Below are 19,094 nucleotides of genomic sequence, written 5' to 3'. Positions count from 1 at the left end.
TAACAGTTTCTTAGGTATGACACCTAGAGCACAAGCAGCAAAAGAAAAGTGATAAATTAGACTTGATCAAATTTTAAAATGTCTGTGTTTCAAAAATACCATCAAGAAAATGAAAATACAACTGATAGAATGGGAGAAAATATTTGCAAATCATGTATCTGATATTTAGTTAGTATATAAAATATATGAAGAACTCATTTTTTTTTTTTTTTTAAGTAGGCTCCATGCCCAGTGTGGAGCCCAAAATGGGGCTTGAAGTCATGACCCTGAGATCAAGACCTGAACTGATGAAATCAGGTTGGATGCCCAACCGACTAAGCCACCCAGATGCCCCAGGATATATAAAGAATTCTTAAAATTCAGTGAGAGAAATTACGGCAGTCCAGTTAAAAAACGGGCAAAGAATTTGAAATTATTTCTCGAGAAAACATATGTGAATATACAATAAACACATGAAAAAGTGCTTAGCCTCATTATTTAGTAGGGAGATGCAAATCAAAACCACAATGAGATACCATTTCACATCCATTTAGAATAGTTATAATAAAAAAAGATGGACAATAACAATTATTGGGGAACACTTGGAGAACTGGTGAAATCGGAACCCTCATACATTGCTGGTGCAAATGTAAAATGGTACCACCACTTTGGCAGGTCCTCAAAAGTACAGTTACTGTTACTAGGGGGAGAGTCTGCATTGTGTTAACGGAGATCTTGGTTCTTGGATTCCCCATGAAAGATTTACATGAGGGTCCACACTTGGATCAAGACAGCCAGAAGGAAAGTAGCAGGCACAAAGCAGTTTATCAAGGATGTTACACTCTCAAGGTGGGAGATTGGGCAGGCTCAGAGGTGGCAGCTATATTGGGATTAGGGCTATCTTTTCTTTTTATGTTTGCATAGGTTATAGGTCACAGCTAGGGCAGTGTCCAACTGAGGTTGTTTCCAGTCATCCAAGGGATTCCTAGGGAGGGGGAGTTTTTGACCCTGCAAGGTTCTTGCGGGAACTGTCAGGGCCATATTTTGCCATGGGGATAAATCAGGGGTGGATTGAAGAGACCACTTTGTGAATATAATTAAATAAAGGTTACCCTGGGGGCAGAGATTGAAGAGAAGAGCCCATGTTCTGTACCTGTGGTCCTTGGTCTGTTAGCCCTACCGTGTTGAAAGCTGTGAGACCAGGATGTTAAAAGCCACAAAGTCAGGATGTTGTGCCCCAGGCTTTTAATGTGTCACCTCTTTATCACCACCACCTTTGTCTCCAGCTCATGTCTGACTGCCTACTCTATCATTACCATATGACCCAGCAGTACCATTTCTTCCTGTATACCCAAAAGAAATGAAAACAAACACGTTCACACAAAAACTTGTAGTGTTCATAGCATCATTATCCATAGTAGCCCCCAAATGGAAATAACCCAGATGTCCATCAAATGATGAGTGGATTATAAAAATGTGGTATATCCATGCAATGGCATGATATTTGGCTGTGAAAAGGAGTGTCCTACTGAGACATGTTGCAACATGGGTGAACCTTGAGAACAGCTAAGTGAAAGAAGCCAGACAAAAAGGGCTGCATATTGCATGATCCTATAAACATGAAATGTCCAGAATGGGCAAGTCCATAGAGACAGAAAGTAGATCAGTGCTTGCCTGGTGGGGGAGGATGCATAATGACTAATAATGTGTATAGGGTTTTATTTTGGAGTAATGATAATATTGTGGCATTAGGTGGTGGTAGTTTCCTGGTTTGTGAATATAGTAAAAACCACCAACCAGTACCCTTTAGTATGGTGAATTTTATGGTATGTGAATTTTATCTCAAGAAAAGGAAAGTTAATTTTCTTTAATGTCTTAAAAGATCATTATTTGGTGGCCTTTGGGGGCTGCTATGGCATTAACTCATTATTCTGCAAACTGGTAAATTTATGTGTAGTAATCTAGTAACAGGGTAACTAAAGAGCAGATGAGGGGAAACTTTACTTTCTGAAAGTTGTCACTAATTAATGGTAGAATATCAGCATGTTGCTCACCTACTGAAACAGACAATGATGACTGTTGGCTGCTAATGAGGGAACTTGATACTGAAGGGATCAGACTACTGCTATTGGAACCCTCAGATCTCTCTCTCTCTCTCTTTTTAATTTAACTTTATTTATTTATTTGACAGAGAGAGAGATCACAAGTAGGCAGAGAGGCAGGCAGAGGGAGAGGGGGAAGCAGGCTCCCTGTTGAGCAGAGAGCCCAACGCGGGGCTCGATTCCAGGACCCCGAGACCATGACCTGAGCCAAAGGCAGAGGCTTAACCCACTGAGCCACCCAGGTGCCTAATATTACCTTCTAATATTACCAAAAGACTGGCTCTTGCCTCCAGCTTATTGAATCAGACAAGGGATTTTCTCTCTGGCCGTTCCCATTCACTTCGTAAAGCAGTCCTCTAAGTTTTGATTAAGGGGTGCCTTGGCACTCGTGCTCTTTCATCTCCTGGAACTCCTATTTTAGTTTGACTGCATCTGGCAGCCTTTGTTAGAAAGTTTGGTTTAGGGCAGGATGGAATTTGTGTTTCTGTTTTTCTTTTTCTGTTTTTGTGTGATACCTGAGGGGGGCAGGATTTTTGTATGACTTTACCAAGCCATCTTAAACCTAATATCTTTGGGCACTAAGTCAGTAGACCAGGTGAGAGATAATCAAGATCTGGACTAGGGGATGATCGAGATCATGGCTCAAGGCCATGTTCACAGTGTAACAGGACAGATTGATTCGTTGTTTAGGGATATTAGGGCATGGTGGTAGGTGCTTCATTAATGTTTGTTGATTGTGGAGTGAGCATATGTGAACTTGTCCAATTTTAGGTGTCATTGCAATATTGGTATGAATTACTCCACTTTGGTATGAATTGTAGTCCACTCCTAGAGTTAACCATGCATGAACTGAGTCAGACTTGGGCTTCTAGAGGAGAGGTTGCAAACCGGTGGCGGATAGGTCAAATCTAGCCTACAACTATGTTTTATTTGGCCTCCTCAGTGTTTGTTGTTGTTGTTTTTTTTTTCCTTTAATTTGTTGCCAACATTTCAAAATAGTGAGATTTCACATAAAAACTGAGTTTTCTGGCTTCTCTTGAAAAGGCAGATCTGGCAACACTGGGCTTACATCCCCTCCTGCGACTCAGCCGAAGCTGAATGGTGACCGAATTAGTCCCAGTCCTGTGCTGCCCCTGCCACTCACTGGTCCTCTGGGCATTTGAGTTTGTGACCCTTGCAGCAGTGGTTACAGGCAACTATATGTAAATCTTCCATTGTTACTTTTAATTACCTTTCTTCTCATGTTGCTGTTTAAACATATCATATGATTATGAGCCCTATTTCAGTAGAATATGGGTTCTGTGTTGGCTGTAAGTGTGTCTTCTAGATATTCTCCATGATGCTGGTATCGTTCTTACATACTGTAGGAAACTCAATACGTATTTATACATCCCTGCTCTGATTTGGCAAGGTAATCCCGAAGGCCCAATTGGCCATGGCATTCCAGACAGTTTTATAATCCAACAAAACATCTTGACACATTAGTTTGGAAATATGTATCTCCATTACTACATTTTTAAAAAAGGTTTTATTTACTTGCTTATCAGAGAGAGAGAGAGCATGCACAAGCAGGGGAGAGGCAGGCAGAGGGAGAAGCAGGCTCCCCTGCTGAGCAAGGATCCTGATGTGGGACTGGATCCCAGGAGCCTGGGATCATGACGTGAGCTGAAGGCAGATGCTTAACCAACTGAGTGCCCCAGGCATCATCATCATCATAATCATCATTATTATTATTTTGAAGAAATGATTTATGTTTATTAATGATAGTTCCCTCTTATTTTTCTTAACCAGTTGTCTCAGATGACTATAGGGCTAAAATTCATTAAACTACTACATTGTGGAGTTAATAAACAACATTCTGGATATTGAATATTTTCTTGGCTGTATTAATTAATATGGATTGGGTAAGGTCTTATAAATATTTTCCATAGGTAAATGATTATAGAAAATAAGTAGAGCTGAGCTCTTTCGATATCAAGGGATATTCCTTGTCAGAAACAATACAGGAAAATGAATTTTAAAAAATAAGGTTATTTGATGACTCAAGGACAAAAAAATAAAATAGTTGGTGGTAATGTTGGAAGTACAGGAAAGAGCTGTGTTGTGTGCATGTGGTTGGGTTCCAGGGCTTAGTGTAAGAGGAAGTCATTGAGTCAGTTACTATACAGTTTTTGAAAATTATTTCATGAACACAAACCATATTTGCTTTAGCCCCACATTAGCCAATTGGGTAAGGACTTTGAATGTCAAGTTTGAACATTGTAAATGTTGGTTTCATGCCATGTATATTTCTTAACCCTTATTGTGCATTATTTTTACATTAGGTGAGAAATTCATCCACACTTCTTTTTAGTACCTTGATCACAAGAATATTTGGAGTTAAAAGGGGAAAGGATGAACTTTCCAAAAAAAATAGGTAAGCTTCATCTAATGCTGACTTTACTTTTTACAAAATACTGTCCTGGCCAAAAATAATTTTTGGAAATTTGCTTACTTTTATGGATTCATCTAGAGCATAAAACTATTAAAATGCTATGGTAAATTAACCTAGGCTGCCAAATTTTAAGTTCTTGGGCAAAAATACATACTGTTTAAATAAGTGGACCTTTCAAAGCAACAAAAATAGAGCAAGGTAGCAAGGGCTGAAATGTTGAGCTTGTTTCTCAGTGCAACAGCTGAAGTTTTTTTTTCTTTGCATTTTCAGGTATTCCTGAAATGTCTTAAACTGCTTTTTCTTGATGTGCTAACCAAGTACTAGCTTGTGTAGTATCTTTGCTTTTTTCTGTAGCCAAGGGGAGCAGTTACAGATAGACGCTGGCCACATGGAATAACCAAAGTTTTTTTTTTTTACTTTTAGGTCTTCAGTATTATGGTTTTTCTTTAAGATGTTTTCTTTAAGATGTTTTTAAGGTTTTTTTTTTTAATGTCTGAAAGGAGACTTATTGAAATACTTTAATGATGCGTCATTTTTAGGTCTAAAGCAAAAGTTCCATTTGTTGGTCTTTAAAGAAGAGAAGTTTTGAATAGTTGTTTCTTCAGTACTTGGGAAGATTTGATGGTAGTCTAGTGGCTTGCAAAAGTTGACACTAGATGTCACTGTTGTTGCATGTTTACTTACTTTCTTTACTTCATTTAGGATCAATAGGCCCCGTACTTTCTCTTAATGATCTGTAGATAACTAAAGCCCTATTCCTCTCCTACCTAAAAAGGCTGATAATCACACTTTTTAATTTAGGTTTTAAGCTGTTATTTGTTAAAATATTTTCTTGTGATGAGGTGAGTTTTAGGAATTAGAAAATGTCATGAAATATATTTTATGATGCACAGTTGATAATTTTAATGAAACTTACTGATAGTTCTTAATTGTCATTTAAATTGCTACTTATCACCCTATGAAATTTAACAAATATTTAAAAAGAAACCAACGGCTATAAGGATGAATTCCCTGAGTATATTCAGGAAATACTGAAGAGTTGTTGTTGTTGTTTTAATCAAGTTGTATTTTTTTTTTTAAGATTTTATTTATTTATTTGACAGACAAAGATCCATCACAAGTAGGCAGAGAGGTAGGCAGGGAGAGAGGAGGAAGCAGGCTCCCTGCCAAGCAGAGAGCCCGATCCCAGGACCCTGGGATCATGACCTGAGCCGAAGGCAGAGGCTTTAACCCACTGAGCCACCCAGGCGCCCCTCAAGTTGTATTTTTAAAATAATGCTAACATTATTCCTTTGAAAGGATGATCACGATTTTTACTATTTAGCCAGTTTCTAAAGAAGTTCTTCCTCTCAGTAGTTTGAAATCACTAATATTTGTTTCTCCTTAGCTTTCTTTATTTTGTTAATAATTCTAAAAAGTATTAAGGTTTAAAACAGTTTGGTCATGTTATAAGGCCATGGTAAATTATGGCATCAATAAAGTATGAGATAATTAACAGTGAAATTATTGTTTAAAACTGAACATGACAGTGAAGAAATGCTTTTTTCCCTTTTACTTTTTAGAAAGTGAGTGAATCTCAGATGTGTATACAGATTTTACTATGTATAGGAGAAAAATCATCAGATACATTCCATTTAGGTTACATCTGAAGGAGGGTGGAAGGTTAACGCAATGAAACCACACAGCTTTAATTGTTTTGCCAAAGGCATGCTGATGGGAGCTGCCATTATGAATTCATTCTTCTTAGATGGGGAAGGTTACAAAATATGTAACTTTCCTAGAAAGAGGGAAATGGAATATTCATATAATTGTTTTGAGTAAAATTGAAAGGTGAAATGAAGGAATGAAGAAATTACTATTTTTTTTTTAATGTGATGAACATGCTTGGTAAGAAAGAGCCTTTATTAATATGAAGATTGGTCTATATCATTATGTATACAAGGCTTCTGTTCTCTGTTTAGTTCTTAAAGAGTATGGAAGTTTCCTGGAAGTATCCACTAGATTTGCTCTTCAAAACCTTTAGTGTCTTAAATTAACTGTTATTTGTAGTGGTTATTCTATTCATAGTTTGTTTAATTATGTCACTTTTTAAAAAATGTTTATAGCCCTGTTCCCTACAATATTAACTCCCTGAGGGCAGAAACTTTGCCATCTATTCTGTGATATTTAATGGGTATGTTAAGAATACTGGTAATAATGAGGTCTTGTTGATGGTTTACTCAACTATCGAATAACTATGCTCAGCTGATGAGACGCCACAGGCCAGTTAAGTCTACTTTCACAGCCATAGATTATTCTGCACACGGTTTCGCAAATGTATGCTCTTGGTCAGAAGGGAACTGGTCATAAAAAGAACATCTGCCTTTCCCATCTAGTGAGAAAAAAATGTCTATCTTGGAGTAAACAGACTTGGTTTCTAGGCATTTTGTTGCCGCTAGAGATGACCTTAATAGACTCCCTTATCCTCTTTGTACTTCAATATCTCCATCTATGTAACAGGAATAATAAGATCTATGCTCTGTACTCGTAGGGCTGTGGTGGGGATAAAACAAATGATTAACCGTTCTTTTTTTTTTTTTTAATGTTGGAAGTTGTAGTCCTGGGTGGCTCAGTCAGTTAGGCGTCTGACTCTTGGTTTCAGTTCAGGTCATGATCTCAGGGTCCTGAGATCCAGCCCCAAGTGGGGCTCTGAGCTCAGCACAGAATCTGCTTGTCCCTGTCCCTCTGCTCCTCCCCTGCCTCACACGTTCTTTCTCTCAAATAAATAAAATGTTAAAAAATTAAAAAAATAAAATGTTGGAAGTCCTACACAATTAGAGACAGAGTTTACTTTTTTTCTGTTACCACTTCTATTGAAGTGTTCATCCCATCTTAGAATTACTCTGCAATTTTTGAGGACAGAGTCAGTATCTTATCCATTTGTATACCTGGTACCTACCATATGTGTGGCATAAAATAGGCACACAAAAATTTGCTTAAAGAGCAAGTAAATTTTGTTACTAGAGGAGAGATAAGAAACCTGGTTTCTATTCCTTGCCTTTGTTGCCTCATAGACACCATTACCAACTGAGACAAATTAGTTAATCTCTCTGGGCCTTGGTTTTCTCCAAGATAAGAGATTTGGACCATCCTTGAGGTCTCTTATTTTTATAAAATACTAAGCTACGTCTTTATGTAATTGTTACTAAAATTGTGGGTTTAGTGAACTGCTCTATTCCCAGTTCCTCAAACCGTACCTGCCTTGTAGTAGGGACAAGGAGCCCTGGTAATGACTGGACTATAGAGCTCTTTAGTCTTGTTCTAGATGTGTTCCTTGGATTATGAAGAATGAAAAAACTTAAGTTTCACTTGGTTTTTTGAAAATAATGTTATAGCATTTTAATTGGCTAAGTCTTTTTTCCTTTCTATTTATTTCCCCCTGACTGACTTGGCCTGACAGAATGAATCTTTGATCCTACGCAGAAGCAGAACCTGCACAGCTTTGTGATCTGGGCAGTGTGCTAGGCTTTCCAAAATGGCCTCCATCTGCAGTGTCATGAGTGGTCGCCCCTCGATAGTTCCTCGTTCCTTAGAGGGCAGGAGCTAAACCAATGTGATCATTAACTCTAGGTCTTTCTCTTTAGACTCTGCAGGTATTACCTTCAACTACTCTAGTTTCAGGTAAATGACAAATGTCAATATATAGCTGTCTGAAAACTTTTAGATTTTGCCAAAGCTTCATTTTGGTCCTCAGTGTAGACAGTATTCTGTAGCTCTTGCTTTCCCTCTGTATTGTATTTTATTTTTATCTATCTATTTGTTTATTCATTTGTTTGAGAGGGAAAGAGAGTGTGTGTGCGCTCATGCGTGTGAGTGGGGGAAGGGGCAGAGGGAGAGAGAGATTCTTAAGCAGATTCCATGCCAGCACAGAGCCCAGCACAGTGCTCCATCTCAGGACACTGAGTGCATGACCTAGGCCAAATTTAAGAGTCAGACACTTAACCAGTCGAGCCACCCAGGTGCCCCTCTCTCTTCATTTTAAATCAGTTAGTCAATGAGAATTTGTAAGCATGTGTCGTGAACTCATTACTGACACAATAGAGGAGTACATGAGACGTATAACACTTGGACCTCGCCTAAGGAACTTATGTTTTAGCTAAAGGAACAAAAATTGCTATTTGCAAAAGATACGAGTAGAAGACAAGTTGTAGTAAGTGGCTGCACAGTGTGACATGAGTACTAGATGCGCTAGAAAATCATTAGTGGGAGAGCTGCATGGAATATTCGGGGGAAGTAGTGTTCCTTGTAAAGCTTTGGGAATGAGTATATTTGGGGTACATGGAAACAGGTAGGTAGAAAGATGGAACAATAGAATAATCTTGTTTTTTGTGTTGTTATAATAGTATCTATTATGTCTTGTTAGAGAAAGCTCATATTTAAATTGATAGCTTGGGATGGTTTAGCACAGTCTCAGAAAAATATGTTTATAAAAGCCAGTCCAAGTAAAATAATTTCTAATGACTGTGTTAAGAGATGTTGAATTGTATTTATTTCACTTTCCAGGGTGTAAACTAGAGACAATTATTTTAGTTATTTCTCCTGACATCTTAGTTGTATAGGTCTGGAAGGATCCTCCGAGGGGCATCTGATCTGGTCTAGCCTCTGCTTATAGATGGAGTTTGAAGCAGTTTCCAGACAAACTGGCTTCTTTCCTGTTCTTCATGTTTTCTAGGAAAAAAGATTCCACAAGTTTCTGTGGTTACCCACTCCATTGTTTAGGAAATAATTGGATTCTCAAAATTGAAATTGAGAGCTGTAGGGCAATTGGGTTTTTATATTTTAGAGAATGTAATTATTAAATTCAGAATAGCTTATTTGCTTTGAACTATTTAATAGTTTGCAGCAAGCGCCTATTTGGCAAAACTGAAAATCAAAATTTTCTTTGACTGTGGCCAGGATAATCTTAACATCCTCAGACCCAAAGGATTCTTATTTTCTCCATTTAAAAACATTTATTATGCATTTCCTCTGGGCCAGGCCCTCTGCCGGGCACTGAGATCCAAAGATGAATCAGATGTGCGCTTGGCGCTGGGGAAACCGGCTGTCTCATGAATACCTATGGTTCTCTGCTGCGGTGAGATCTCTGTTAAACGGGTGCAGAAGGAAGCGTGCATACCTTCGGTGCCTGTTTGTGTGCTTGGCATGGCTGGACCCTTTGTGGGTGTCTAATTTAGCCTCCACCATAGCCATGCAAAGTGGAGAGTCATCCTAATTTCACAGAGGAGTAAACTAAGGTTAGTCAGATGTAGTTATTTGCCCGAGGCCATACAGCCAGCAAATGGCAGAACTAGAACACAGGTCAAGTTCTGTTTGCAGAGTGCATGCAGATTTACACACCAGTGCACATTAGCCCCTCATGAGCAGTGAGTTACCTTTTTAAAGTCTGCTTTAGGTTTTACATTTGTAGTCAGACCGTGGGAAATGAGCCACTTCACCTAGGGTCTCAGTGTAGAGTAAGACTCTCCCATCTCCCATATGGCCTGTTGATTTTAGGAGGAAAGGTAGGAGGGGGCCAATGGAGAAACTTGTTCTGAGGTGACTAGGAGACCCTTTCTTTGGATGGCAGAAGACTTTGTATACCTTTCTCCCATGGATGTTCTCTTTCTGGGGAACTTAACACTCTGTTTTCTTGCAGATAGAGGTGAGGGAAGAGCACGTCACAAGGCTTCTAATGTCCTACTATAGCATTAGGAATGTAGAAATCTTAGTTTTCTGGTTGGCAAGTAGGCGATGAATTAAGTTACCTCAACAGGATATCTGTGTGACTAGAAGACATTTACCTCTTGTGTTCAATGATAGTTTAGTGCTATAGGGAGAGGATTTGGGGTTTTGTGATGATGATCTTTGTCTAAGGTATGATGTCTTCTAGGCTTAACCTAATGTTTTTCAAGTCTGTGCTTTTATTTTTCATTCATATCTTTAACAGAAATGGTAGGGGCGCCTGGGTAGCTCACTTGGTTAAGTGCCTGCTTTTGGCTCAGGTTCTGATCCCAGGGTGCTGGGATCGAGTGCCAGGTTGGGCTCCTTGCTCCATGTGGAGTCTGCTTTTCCCTCAGTCCCTCCCCTCCACTTGAACTTACTTGTTCTCCCCCACTCCCATGTGCTCTCTCAAATAAATAAATAAAATCTTTTAAAAAATGATAATAATAGCTGTTACTAGTTTTTATCTTTGAGAGGACCTAAGGTGAAAATTGAGGTATGGAAAAGTTGAGCAGTTCGCTGAAGGTCACACAGGTGGTGCCAGAAATGAATTTTATGATTACTTTTAGCTCACAGAAAGCTCAACTAGAACATTTTTAAAAAACCAGCCGATTATTTATAAGTGGAGTTTCTGTTGGCAACAATAATACTAGTTGGGATTCAAGTAATTTGACATTAAATTAAGAGCCTCAGTGTTTTGATATGGTCTGGAGGTGTCATTCATGCATTTTCCACAGTTGTTCAAGAACATTCAGTCTGGTTCTTTAGGCTGAGTTGATAAATGAGTATTTTGGGGGACTGAGAAGTAAAGTTACATGTCTTATGTAACCTTTGTTGAGAAGTTCTTAAAATCAGAATTTAAGTCTATACCGACACTTTGGCCTGCTGGAGGGTTTCATGTTTCAAGTTTTTGTTCATTCTTAGGTTCATGGATCATAGGTAGGAAAACCACAAATAAAAATTTTAACCAAAAAAGAAGCTCTTAAAAAGAAATATGTTCATGAACTTGAAGTGGGAATTAGTCATTGTGTTCTTAAATATTGACTCTTGCGTGGACCAAGTATTCTTTGTTCCTAAGTACTGCTTCAGGCCATTGCCCTCTTTAATAACTAAGGCATTGTTGCTGTAGTTTGAGCATGTTCTATGGAATTTTGGCAATGCATGCATCCTCTCTCTGCATCTTAGTAAAAGCATGAGTAAATATTTTTTCTTAGCTTTGGTATTTTTGTAGCTTACATTTTATATGAACCAGACTAATATAATGTAATACCAGGATTACATAATTTAAGATGTCAGGATTGCTTCCAAGACTATGAGATAAAGTCTTCCTTTATCAGGGGTTTTACAAGCAGTATTTGTTGCTTATTCAGTACCTGTAGAGAAATACCACAGAGCTATTTTCCAAATGAGAAAATGGAGTCAAAGAGGTTAAAGCAAGAGGGAATTGTTTCTTTAGAACTTGGGTAACATTTTTTCTTTATTCAGAGCTTGGTCCTTATAACTACTGATTTTAGTAATGTATAGGTTTAGAAATCCCAGGAATTTCCAGTTATTCTTGTTACATACCGAATTTTTTAATATAATGAATAAAATTTTTTCACTGAATACTTATTATTGTACCTTGGCACTCTAACATATACAGAAGTAGTTTATAACACAGTCTCAGATTCCAAGGAGTTCATCATTTACTGAGAAAGAAGACCAACATATGAACTAGTTTAGGAATAATGAGTATCAAACTCGTTGGTACTGTCTGGGGATAGGAAATCAGAGGAGGATGAGGTTGAGCTCCATTCAGGAGTCAGGGCTTAATAAGGATGGCAAAGATTTGGACAGGTGGGGAGGGGAATGTGATGGAGATATTCATTCATTCATTCATTCATTCATTCTTGGAGCAAGGATTCACTCACCACCTACTCTGTTGTAAGCTTCATACTACGTTCTGGGGTTGTATCAGTGAGTAAAACAGATATGCCAGGGAGGCTGGTTTGAATTGTACATGACATTAGGAATCATTTAGAAGTTTTTGTATTGTAGTATTCCATAATAAAAGCATTGTTTTTGGAATCATTTGAGAAGAGATTTCATTCTGTGTCCCTGGCAGGTGGGATTGGAGAATATGATGCAAAACCCTGGAAGAGAGTTACTTAAAAATAACTTGTAGTCTCTGCAGATTGTTAAAGCATAGTTCTAACTTGGTGTGGTTATTTTGGCATTTATTCTTTTTGTTATTTCTAAATGAGTAGAAGGGAATTAGAAGGGACTATGCCTTATGTTTTAAGGATTCCTAATTTCCTCAAGATACCAAAACTATTTAGTGAAAAATAGATTCTGTGGGGCGCCTGGGTGGCTCAGTGGGTTAAGCCTCTGCCTTTGTCTCAGGTCATGATCTCAGGGTCCTGGGGATCGAGCCCCACATCGGACTCTGCTCACCTGAGAGCCTGCTTTCCCCTCTCCCTCTGCCTGCCTCTCTGCCTACTTGTGATCTCTTTCTCTCTGTCAAATAAATAAATAAAATCTTTTTTAAAAAAAAAGAAAAAGAAAAATAGATTCTAGAGTCAAGTAAGTTTCAGAAATATTGAATTAAATAAAAATGTCTTTATGACAGAATTTCTTTTTTTTTTTTAAGATTTTATTTATTTATTTGACAGACAGAGATCACAAGTAGGCAGAGAGGCAGGCAGAGGCAGAGGGAGAAGCAGGCTCCCTGCCGAGCAGGGAGCCCGATATGGGACTCGATCCCAGGACTCTGGGATCATGACCTGAGCCGAAGGCAGCTGCTTAACCAACTGAACCACCCAGGCGTCCCTATGACAGAATTTCTTAGGGCAGTTTCATGTGCTATAATATATTTTGTGAATCTTTAATAGTGGGATATAACATGTAGTATTTCCCCAAATTATTTGAAAGGGAAAACTCTCTTTCTCTCTCTTTTTTTATTTTTATTTTTTAAAAAAGATTTTATTCATTCATTTAACACAGAGAGAGAGAGAGAGAGACAGTGAGAGAGGGAGCACAAGCAGGGGGAGTGGAAGAGGGAGAAACAGGTTCCCTAGAGGGGCTCGATCCTGGGACCCCTGGACCATGACTTGAGTTGAAGGCAGATGCTTAATGACTGACCCACCCAGGTGACCCTCTCTCTCTCTTTTTTTAAAGATTAATTTTTTTTATATGAGATAGGGGTTGGGGGGCAGAAGGAGAGTGAAAGAGAATCTCAAGTGACTCCAGGCTGAGCTTAGAGCCCAGCACAGGGCTCTTTCTCATGATCCCAAGATCATGACCTGAGCAGAAGCTAAGAGTCAGATTCTTAACCCACTGAGCCACCCAGGCATCCCTCTCTCTCTCTTAAAGAACTTTATTACCATCTTGTGTTCCATCCAACCTAACTAAGGGTGGCTGCTGTGGGTAACTGATAAAGGCAGGTGGAAGGCATGTTTCTGATCATTAGGAGCAGCACCATCTGTGAGAAGGAAAGATAATCATTTCAAGATTTATCTTGGCAGGAACAGGAAAAAATTTGTTTTAGTTGCAGTTAAATATACTGTAAATTATCCCAAGTTGTCAGATAAAAATTCAAAATAGCACCCTAACTTATAGTAGGTAGTGAATAAATATGAATCAATAAAAATTTCATAATCTTAGACTGTTTCAAATCTTATGATATTTAAAGTGCCTCTTTGGGAGAGAGAACTTTATATTCTACATCAGAATCTTCTACCATTTTGTCAGAAGATGTCCATTTTCCCAAATCATTGGTATGGAGGTGAGGTCAACTCCAAACCATTAGAGTGTGATGTATGTTCCTGTGGGGAGAGGGGAACAGAATAGTAACCAGCTTTGAAATATAATAGTTAAGGTGTTAGGATCTACTCATGTAACTGAGTTTTCTACCTTTGGACTATACTTCTTTCTAGTAAATTAAGAAGCATATTCTGTTGTCGTCCCTCATCTCCCAAATCATAGCTCCATTTGTTAATATTTAAACAGAAACTTGAAATAATTCAGACTTGTCCACAGAATGTTTTTGACTGCAACAGAAAACTGCAATCAAAATTTAAAGAATAAAGAGAAGTTATTATCTCACATATAACCAAGAAGTTTTAAGGGGGATTGATTCATTCTAGCTTGATAACATCATCAAAGACCCAGGGTTTTTTTTGTTTGTTTTTTTCATTTTTCTGCTGTGTCATCCTTGATGTGACGATGTTGGCCCCAGGCAAGTTTCCTTCATGGTTGCGAGATGGCTGCAGTTTCAGCCATCACATCTAGGTGCAACAGTGTCTAGACGCAATATCCAGTGGCCTTGTGCCTCTCAGTTTTTAAGTGTGACAACACCACCTCCTATATATTCCCATGCTCTCAGTCCCACACTCTGCAGTCTTCCCTTTACATCTTTTTGGCCAGAGCTAACATCATAGCGTGCCCCAGCTTATCCCTGAAAAGGGAAATGGATACACCATAATTATCTTAGACTAATCAGGATTCTCCAGTTGGGTTTGGGATTGGTGCCAGTCTTCCCTAAAGCATATCCAAGCATATTAAGTGTATTAAGAGAAGGGTATATACCAAACCAAACTCGAACACTGTTAAAAGGAAAGATGGGATGGGGGAATGAATTTTTAGTAGGCAACTAATGAAGTCTGCTGCTACATTCTTCTAGGCTATATCAAAAGCTTTGAAAATGCTTTCATTAGGAACAATGGCTTAATAGGAAGATAAGTAGTATACGTAGTATTTTAGCCTAATAGGAAAATGTGGGGTTTTTTCCCTTATGCAATTCCTTCATGTAATTTTAAAAGATAAGTAGTATAAATGTGTCTGGCTATGTGGTTATATATAATTTATTACTGTAAGCAAGCTTGCGTTATAAAAATTTTACTCAAGAACAATGTGTATGTCTTTACACAAGAAAAAAGTTTTGTAGAGCATTAAAATAGAGATTCTGAATAAAATATAATCAACTTCTAAGTCAGAAAATGCTACTCTGCGATGTGAAATGTTTCCCTGGTTCATGGCTGATCTTTAATAAGCTAACAGAATGCCAACACTGTTTTTTATTAGGAACTCGAATTCATTTTGGAATTTGACCTCTATATTACAACATTGATGTTGTTACTGTGAGGCCAACTGGAGAGAAGTCAAATGCTCTTTCTAAATTTATTGGAATTGGTACTTAATTATTTTCATTTATTAACCAAAAAAATCCCTATTTCATTTAAATCGTGTGTTATATTTTTTTTAAAGATTTTATTTATTTATTTGACAGAGAGAGATCACAAGTAGGCAGAGAGGCAGGCAGAGAGAGAGAGAGAGAGAGAGGGAAGCAGGCTCCCTGCTGAGCAGAGAGTCCGATGGGGGACTCGATCCCAAGACCCTGAGATCATGACCTGAGCCGAAGGCAGAGGCTTAACCCACTGAGCCACCCAGGCGCCCTCATGTGTTATGTTTTGATATACTTTTTTTGGCCTCTGAGATTAAATTAGGCTGTTTGTTTTAAACAGTCTCACTTTCTCTATCTGCCAAGTTTCCTTCTTTTGTCTCTTCCAAACTGTTACTGTCTTGTTTTGTACAAACTGCCTCTGTAGGAGTAGACCATGAAGCTGTCTGGGTCAGGGCAAACCAGTTGGGCTGGACAGAAGATGGAGTCAGACTAGCTACGTCTGATGAGGATCATTAAGCCTGATTCATTTTGTGACTCTTGGAGGTCTAGGGTTTTCTATTCTATAAGCAAAGTTATAGAGCCAGCCATTGCTTTGAGTACATCTTTGTGCTTCTTGTATTTATCTCTGTGATCGTTCAGGCTGTGGACAGCTGATCTAGGTACGTATAAATGGCTGGTTATACACTTCCTTCCCCTGTTAACCTGCTTGATCCTCTCTTTCACCCTCTGCAGTCAAAGTCTCCCTCAGCCATTGGTTCTGCTATAATTGGTGGCCTGTTTCGGTGACCCAACAGTTTCTTTTTCTTCATTATTTATTCAACAAAAATGCTTCCTAGGTTCAAGGCTCTGAGCACTGAGAGGAGTACAGACATTATAAAATACGCTCTAAATGTCTGAATAACAGTCAAAGAGATAAGACTCAACTCAACTGTAGTGCAAGGTGGAAAGCCTTAAATACTATTAACTCCCTTCCCCTCCCTCAGGGAGGAGCCTGTCTGCCCTGCTCCTCCAGCTTCTCACTCTCCTCTCTTCCAGTGCCACCGTGCGCCGGCCCCTCTGTGAGCTCCTCCTCATTCTCTTCAAACAGGTGGCCCCGAAATACCCTTCTCCCCCTCCCCTTCTCGGTTTTTCTGCCATTTAGGCAGGAACATATCACCTGATTACTTTTTTATCTTGCTGTGCCATCTTTTGTCGTATCTATATGACAGTCAATAATTCAGATCACACATTAAACATTAAAGCAATTTGACGTTCTGCCTCCCCTGTCTATATTCGGAAACAAAAATTCTGTGCACCAAAAAAACAGTGTCACTGACAGAAACTAAAGGCGGTGAGTACCCAGTGTTCCCCAGACACACAGCCCAGGTCCTCATCTCTTTTTCCTTTATGCTTTCATTAAACCAACGTTTCCATTAGCTTCAACACATAAGGGCAATAAAGGAGAGTTTCTGTCTCAGTGGTGTGTGTACTCTCGTTTTGATTAGTTACAAATTCCGCAACAGCAGAGGCTTCAGTTTTTTATCATTGTGAAAGCATAACGTTTCAGTGGGAAAGTAAATAGAGTTATGTCTTGGGATGAGTGTATTCCAGTCGGCATACGATCATTTATCAGTTGTGGCCTTTCCACAGATGGACATACCATTCTTAAATACTTGCTTGTTTTCAGCCCTAATTCCCTTCAGAATTGTGCTGGTGTGCACTGCCAAACCATTTGGCTCACCCATGAAAATCGAATTCCGTGGGATCCATGGCATTTTCTGGCGGAGGTTTCTTTCTCTAGAAATCTCTTCCTGTTCCTGCCCCTCACTAAATTGACATGTAATCATTTTTCAGGGTTTTGTGTGTAATATCAAAGTAACATTCCTTTAACGGATAAACCATAGTTTACTTAGTCTTTCTCTTGTTATTAAATATATAGTTTCTCCCCAGGTTTTTAAAAAATACATATTATTAGTGATGGTGTGGTGAATATCGTTATTTACAAAGTATTTTAACATGTAGGGTTATTTCTTGCAGATAGATTCATTAGGTGTAATTTCTTGGTATTAGGGTATCACTAATCTTCAACTTCTATTTGAGTATTTTCAGATTCCTTGGTAAACTGATGTTCTTGAAAAACAGTTTCCCGTTTCAACTTCCTACTAAGGAATTTTCACTAGCTCTCTCTTGCCTCTGATCAAAAGCCCTTAGCCCTTTAATTGGCCTTTCCCGTTTCGTTAAACCTTTTCCTTTTTGTTTTAACCAACTGCCTAATACCAAGCATTTACATTCCATCTAATTTTTCCACATTATAAAAGGTGGTGCAAAGCATATCCTTGTGCATTTTAGCTTTGCTTGTGTTTTTGGGTTATTTCTTTGGGATAAATTATCAGAAATGGAAATCGTAGGTTCAAGAATGTTAACACTCCAGAAAACATAGACGGGCTTCTTTTAAATAAGAAGATACAACTTAAAAATTCACTAGCACGTGTAATCTTCCAGGTAGTGGGTATTCTTAATTTCTAATGCAAGATTAAGAGAATGTGGGGGGGGGGAATTACCATATTGTTTCAATTTCTATTGCTTTTATTAGTAGTGAGGTTGAATATTTGCCCACATAATTTGTTGGTTAACTGTATTTTCTTCAGCTTAGCTTTCAAGACCCTATGTAATTTGGACTTGGCCTTTTCACCTTATCTCCTATTATTCAAACCCACAAATATTTATTAAAGTCCTACAGACCACTAACAAATACATATACTCCCACCAAGCTAATCTCCTTACTGTTCCTTTGAATATGTTATGATTTTCCTTTTTGTTGCTTTTGTTCCTGCTTTTTCTGCTCCAAAAGTGCCTGTCCCTCTCTTCTACTTACAGTCTGCTGGTTTTTCCCATCCTGTGGGGTTCAGCCTGAATCTTTTTTCCTCCAGAAGTCTTCCAAAGCCTTCCCTGACCTGACTGTGGGTTTCTTGAGAGCAGAGCCTGTGACTGATGCCCCTTGTCGCCCCAGTGTCTTGTGAAGGGTCTGCCTTCGTAGGGGGCAAAGAAGTGATAGACTGACATCACTCAGAAAGTGCATGTTGGGGTTAAACAGGTCTAGGTCAAACTTCTGGCTCAGACTTTGGGTTAGTTATTTAGTTCCTGGAGCCTCCGATTCTTTATCTCAGCATCATCATAAATTGGAGATAGTGACAGGACCTGTCTCCAGAGTTGTTATAAGGAGTAAATGTCACGATGCTTATAGAGGGCCTAGTGCAGTCATGCTTGGGGAGCATTTAGTGAGAACTGTCTTTCAGTTAATTGAACAATCCAGATGGGTGATCCCAGCACTCACTGTGCTCCCTTTCTTTAGGACTCTCCCTGCTGTACCATGGATAGTGCGTCCTCTCTTTCTTGTGTTGCTTTTACTTCTTGTGAATTAGTTATGGACTTGGAACCCAATGCCGAGTTCTGAAGGAGAGGGCTTGTCTTTTAGCTTTGTTGCATGTCCTAAAGCACCAAGTAAATCCTAATGTGTGGACTAGCTTTGGTAGCCGTGATGAACACCTCATTTGCTGTCTTTAAATAGAAACTTTACTGGACCTTTACTAGCAGAAATTACTTTCTCCTAGGGCCGTTTAAGACATGTTTACTTTTGTTGCTTGTTCAGCCAAATGGAGTTAGTTATTCAGTAGAAAATGGTAAAAACAACCAAATAACA

At 38.7% G+C, this 19,094-nt stretch overlaps 1 protein-coding gene across 9 annotated transcripts in view; it reads left to right on the top strand.

Annotated features, from left to right (window-relative positions):
• The window catches only part of THADA (THADA armadillo repeat containing), a 326,811-nt gene that overhangs the window by 92,337 nt on the left and 215,380 nt on the right, over window positions 1–19,094 (top strand). For all 9 annotated transcript variants that reach the window (XM_032877945.1, XM_032877944.1, XM_032877943.1 and 6 more), the window contains one exon: window positions 4,406–4,497. In XM_032877945.1, the coding sequence (XP_032733836.1) occupies window positions 4,406–4,497 (92 nt within the window). The remainder of the gene's footprint in view (window positions 1–4,405; window positions 4,498–19,094) is intronic.

Source organism: Lontra canadensis, unplaced genomic scaffold (assembly GCF_010015895.1).
Source record: "Lontra canadensis isolate GAN:19392208 unplaced genomic scaffold, GSC_riverotter_1.0 scaffold61, whole genome shotgun sequence".
Classification (NCBI taxonomy): Eukaryota; Metazoa; Chordata; class Mammalia; order Carnivora; family Mustelidae; genus Lontra; species Lontra canadensis.
Note: the sequence above shows the minus strand (reverse complement) of the source record. Positions and strands in the feature narration are given on the sequence as shown.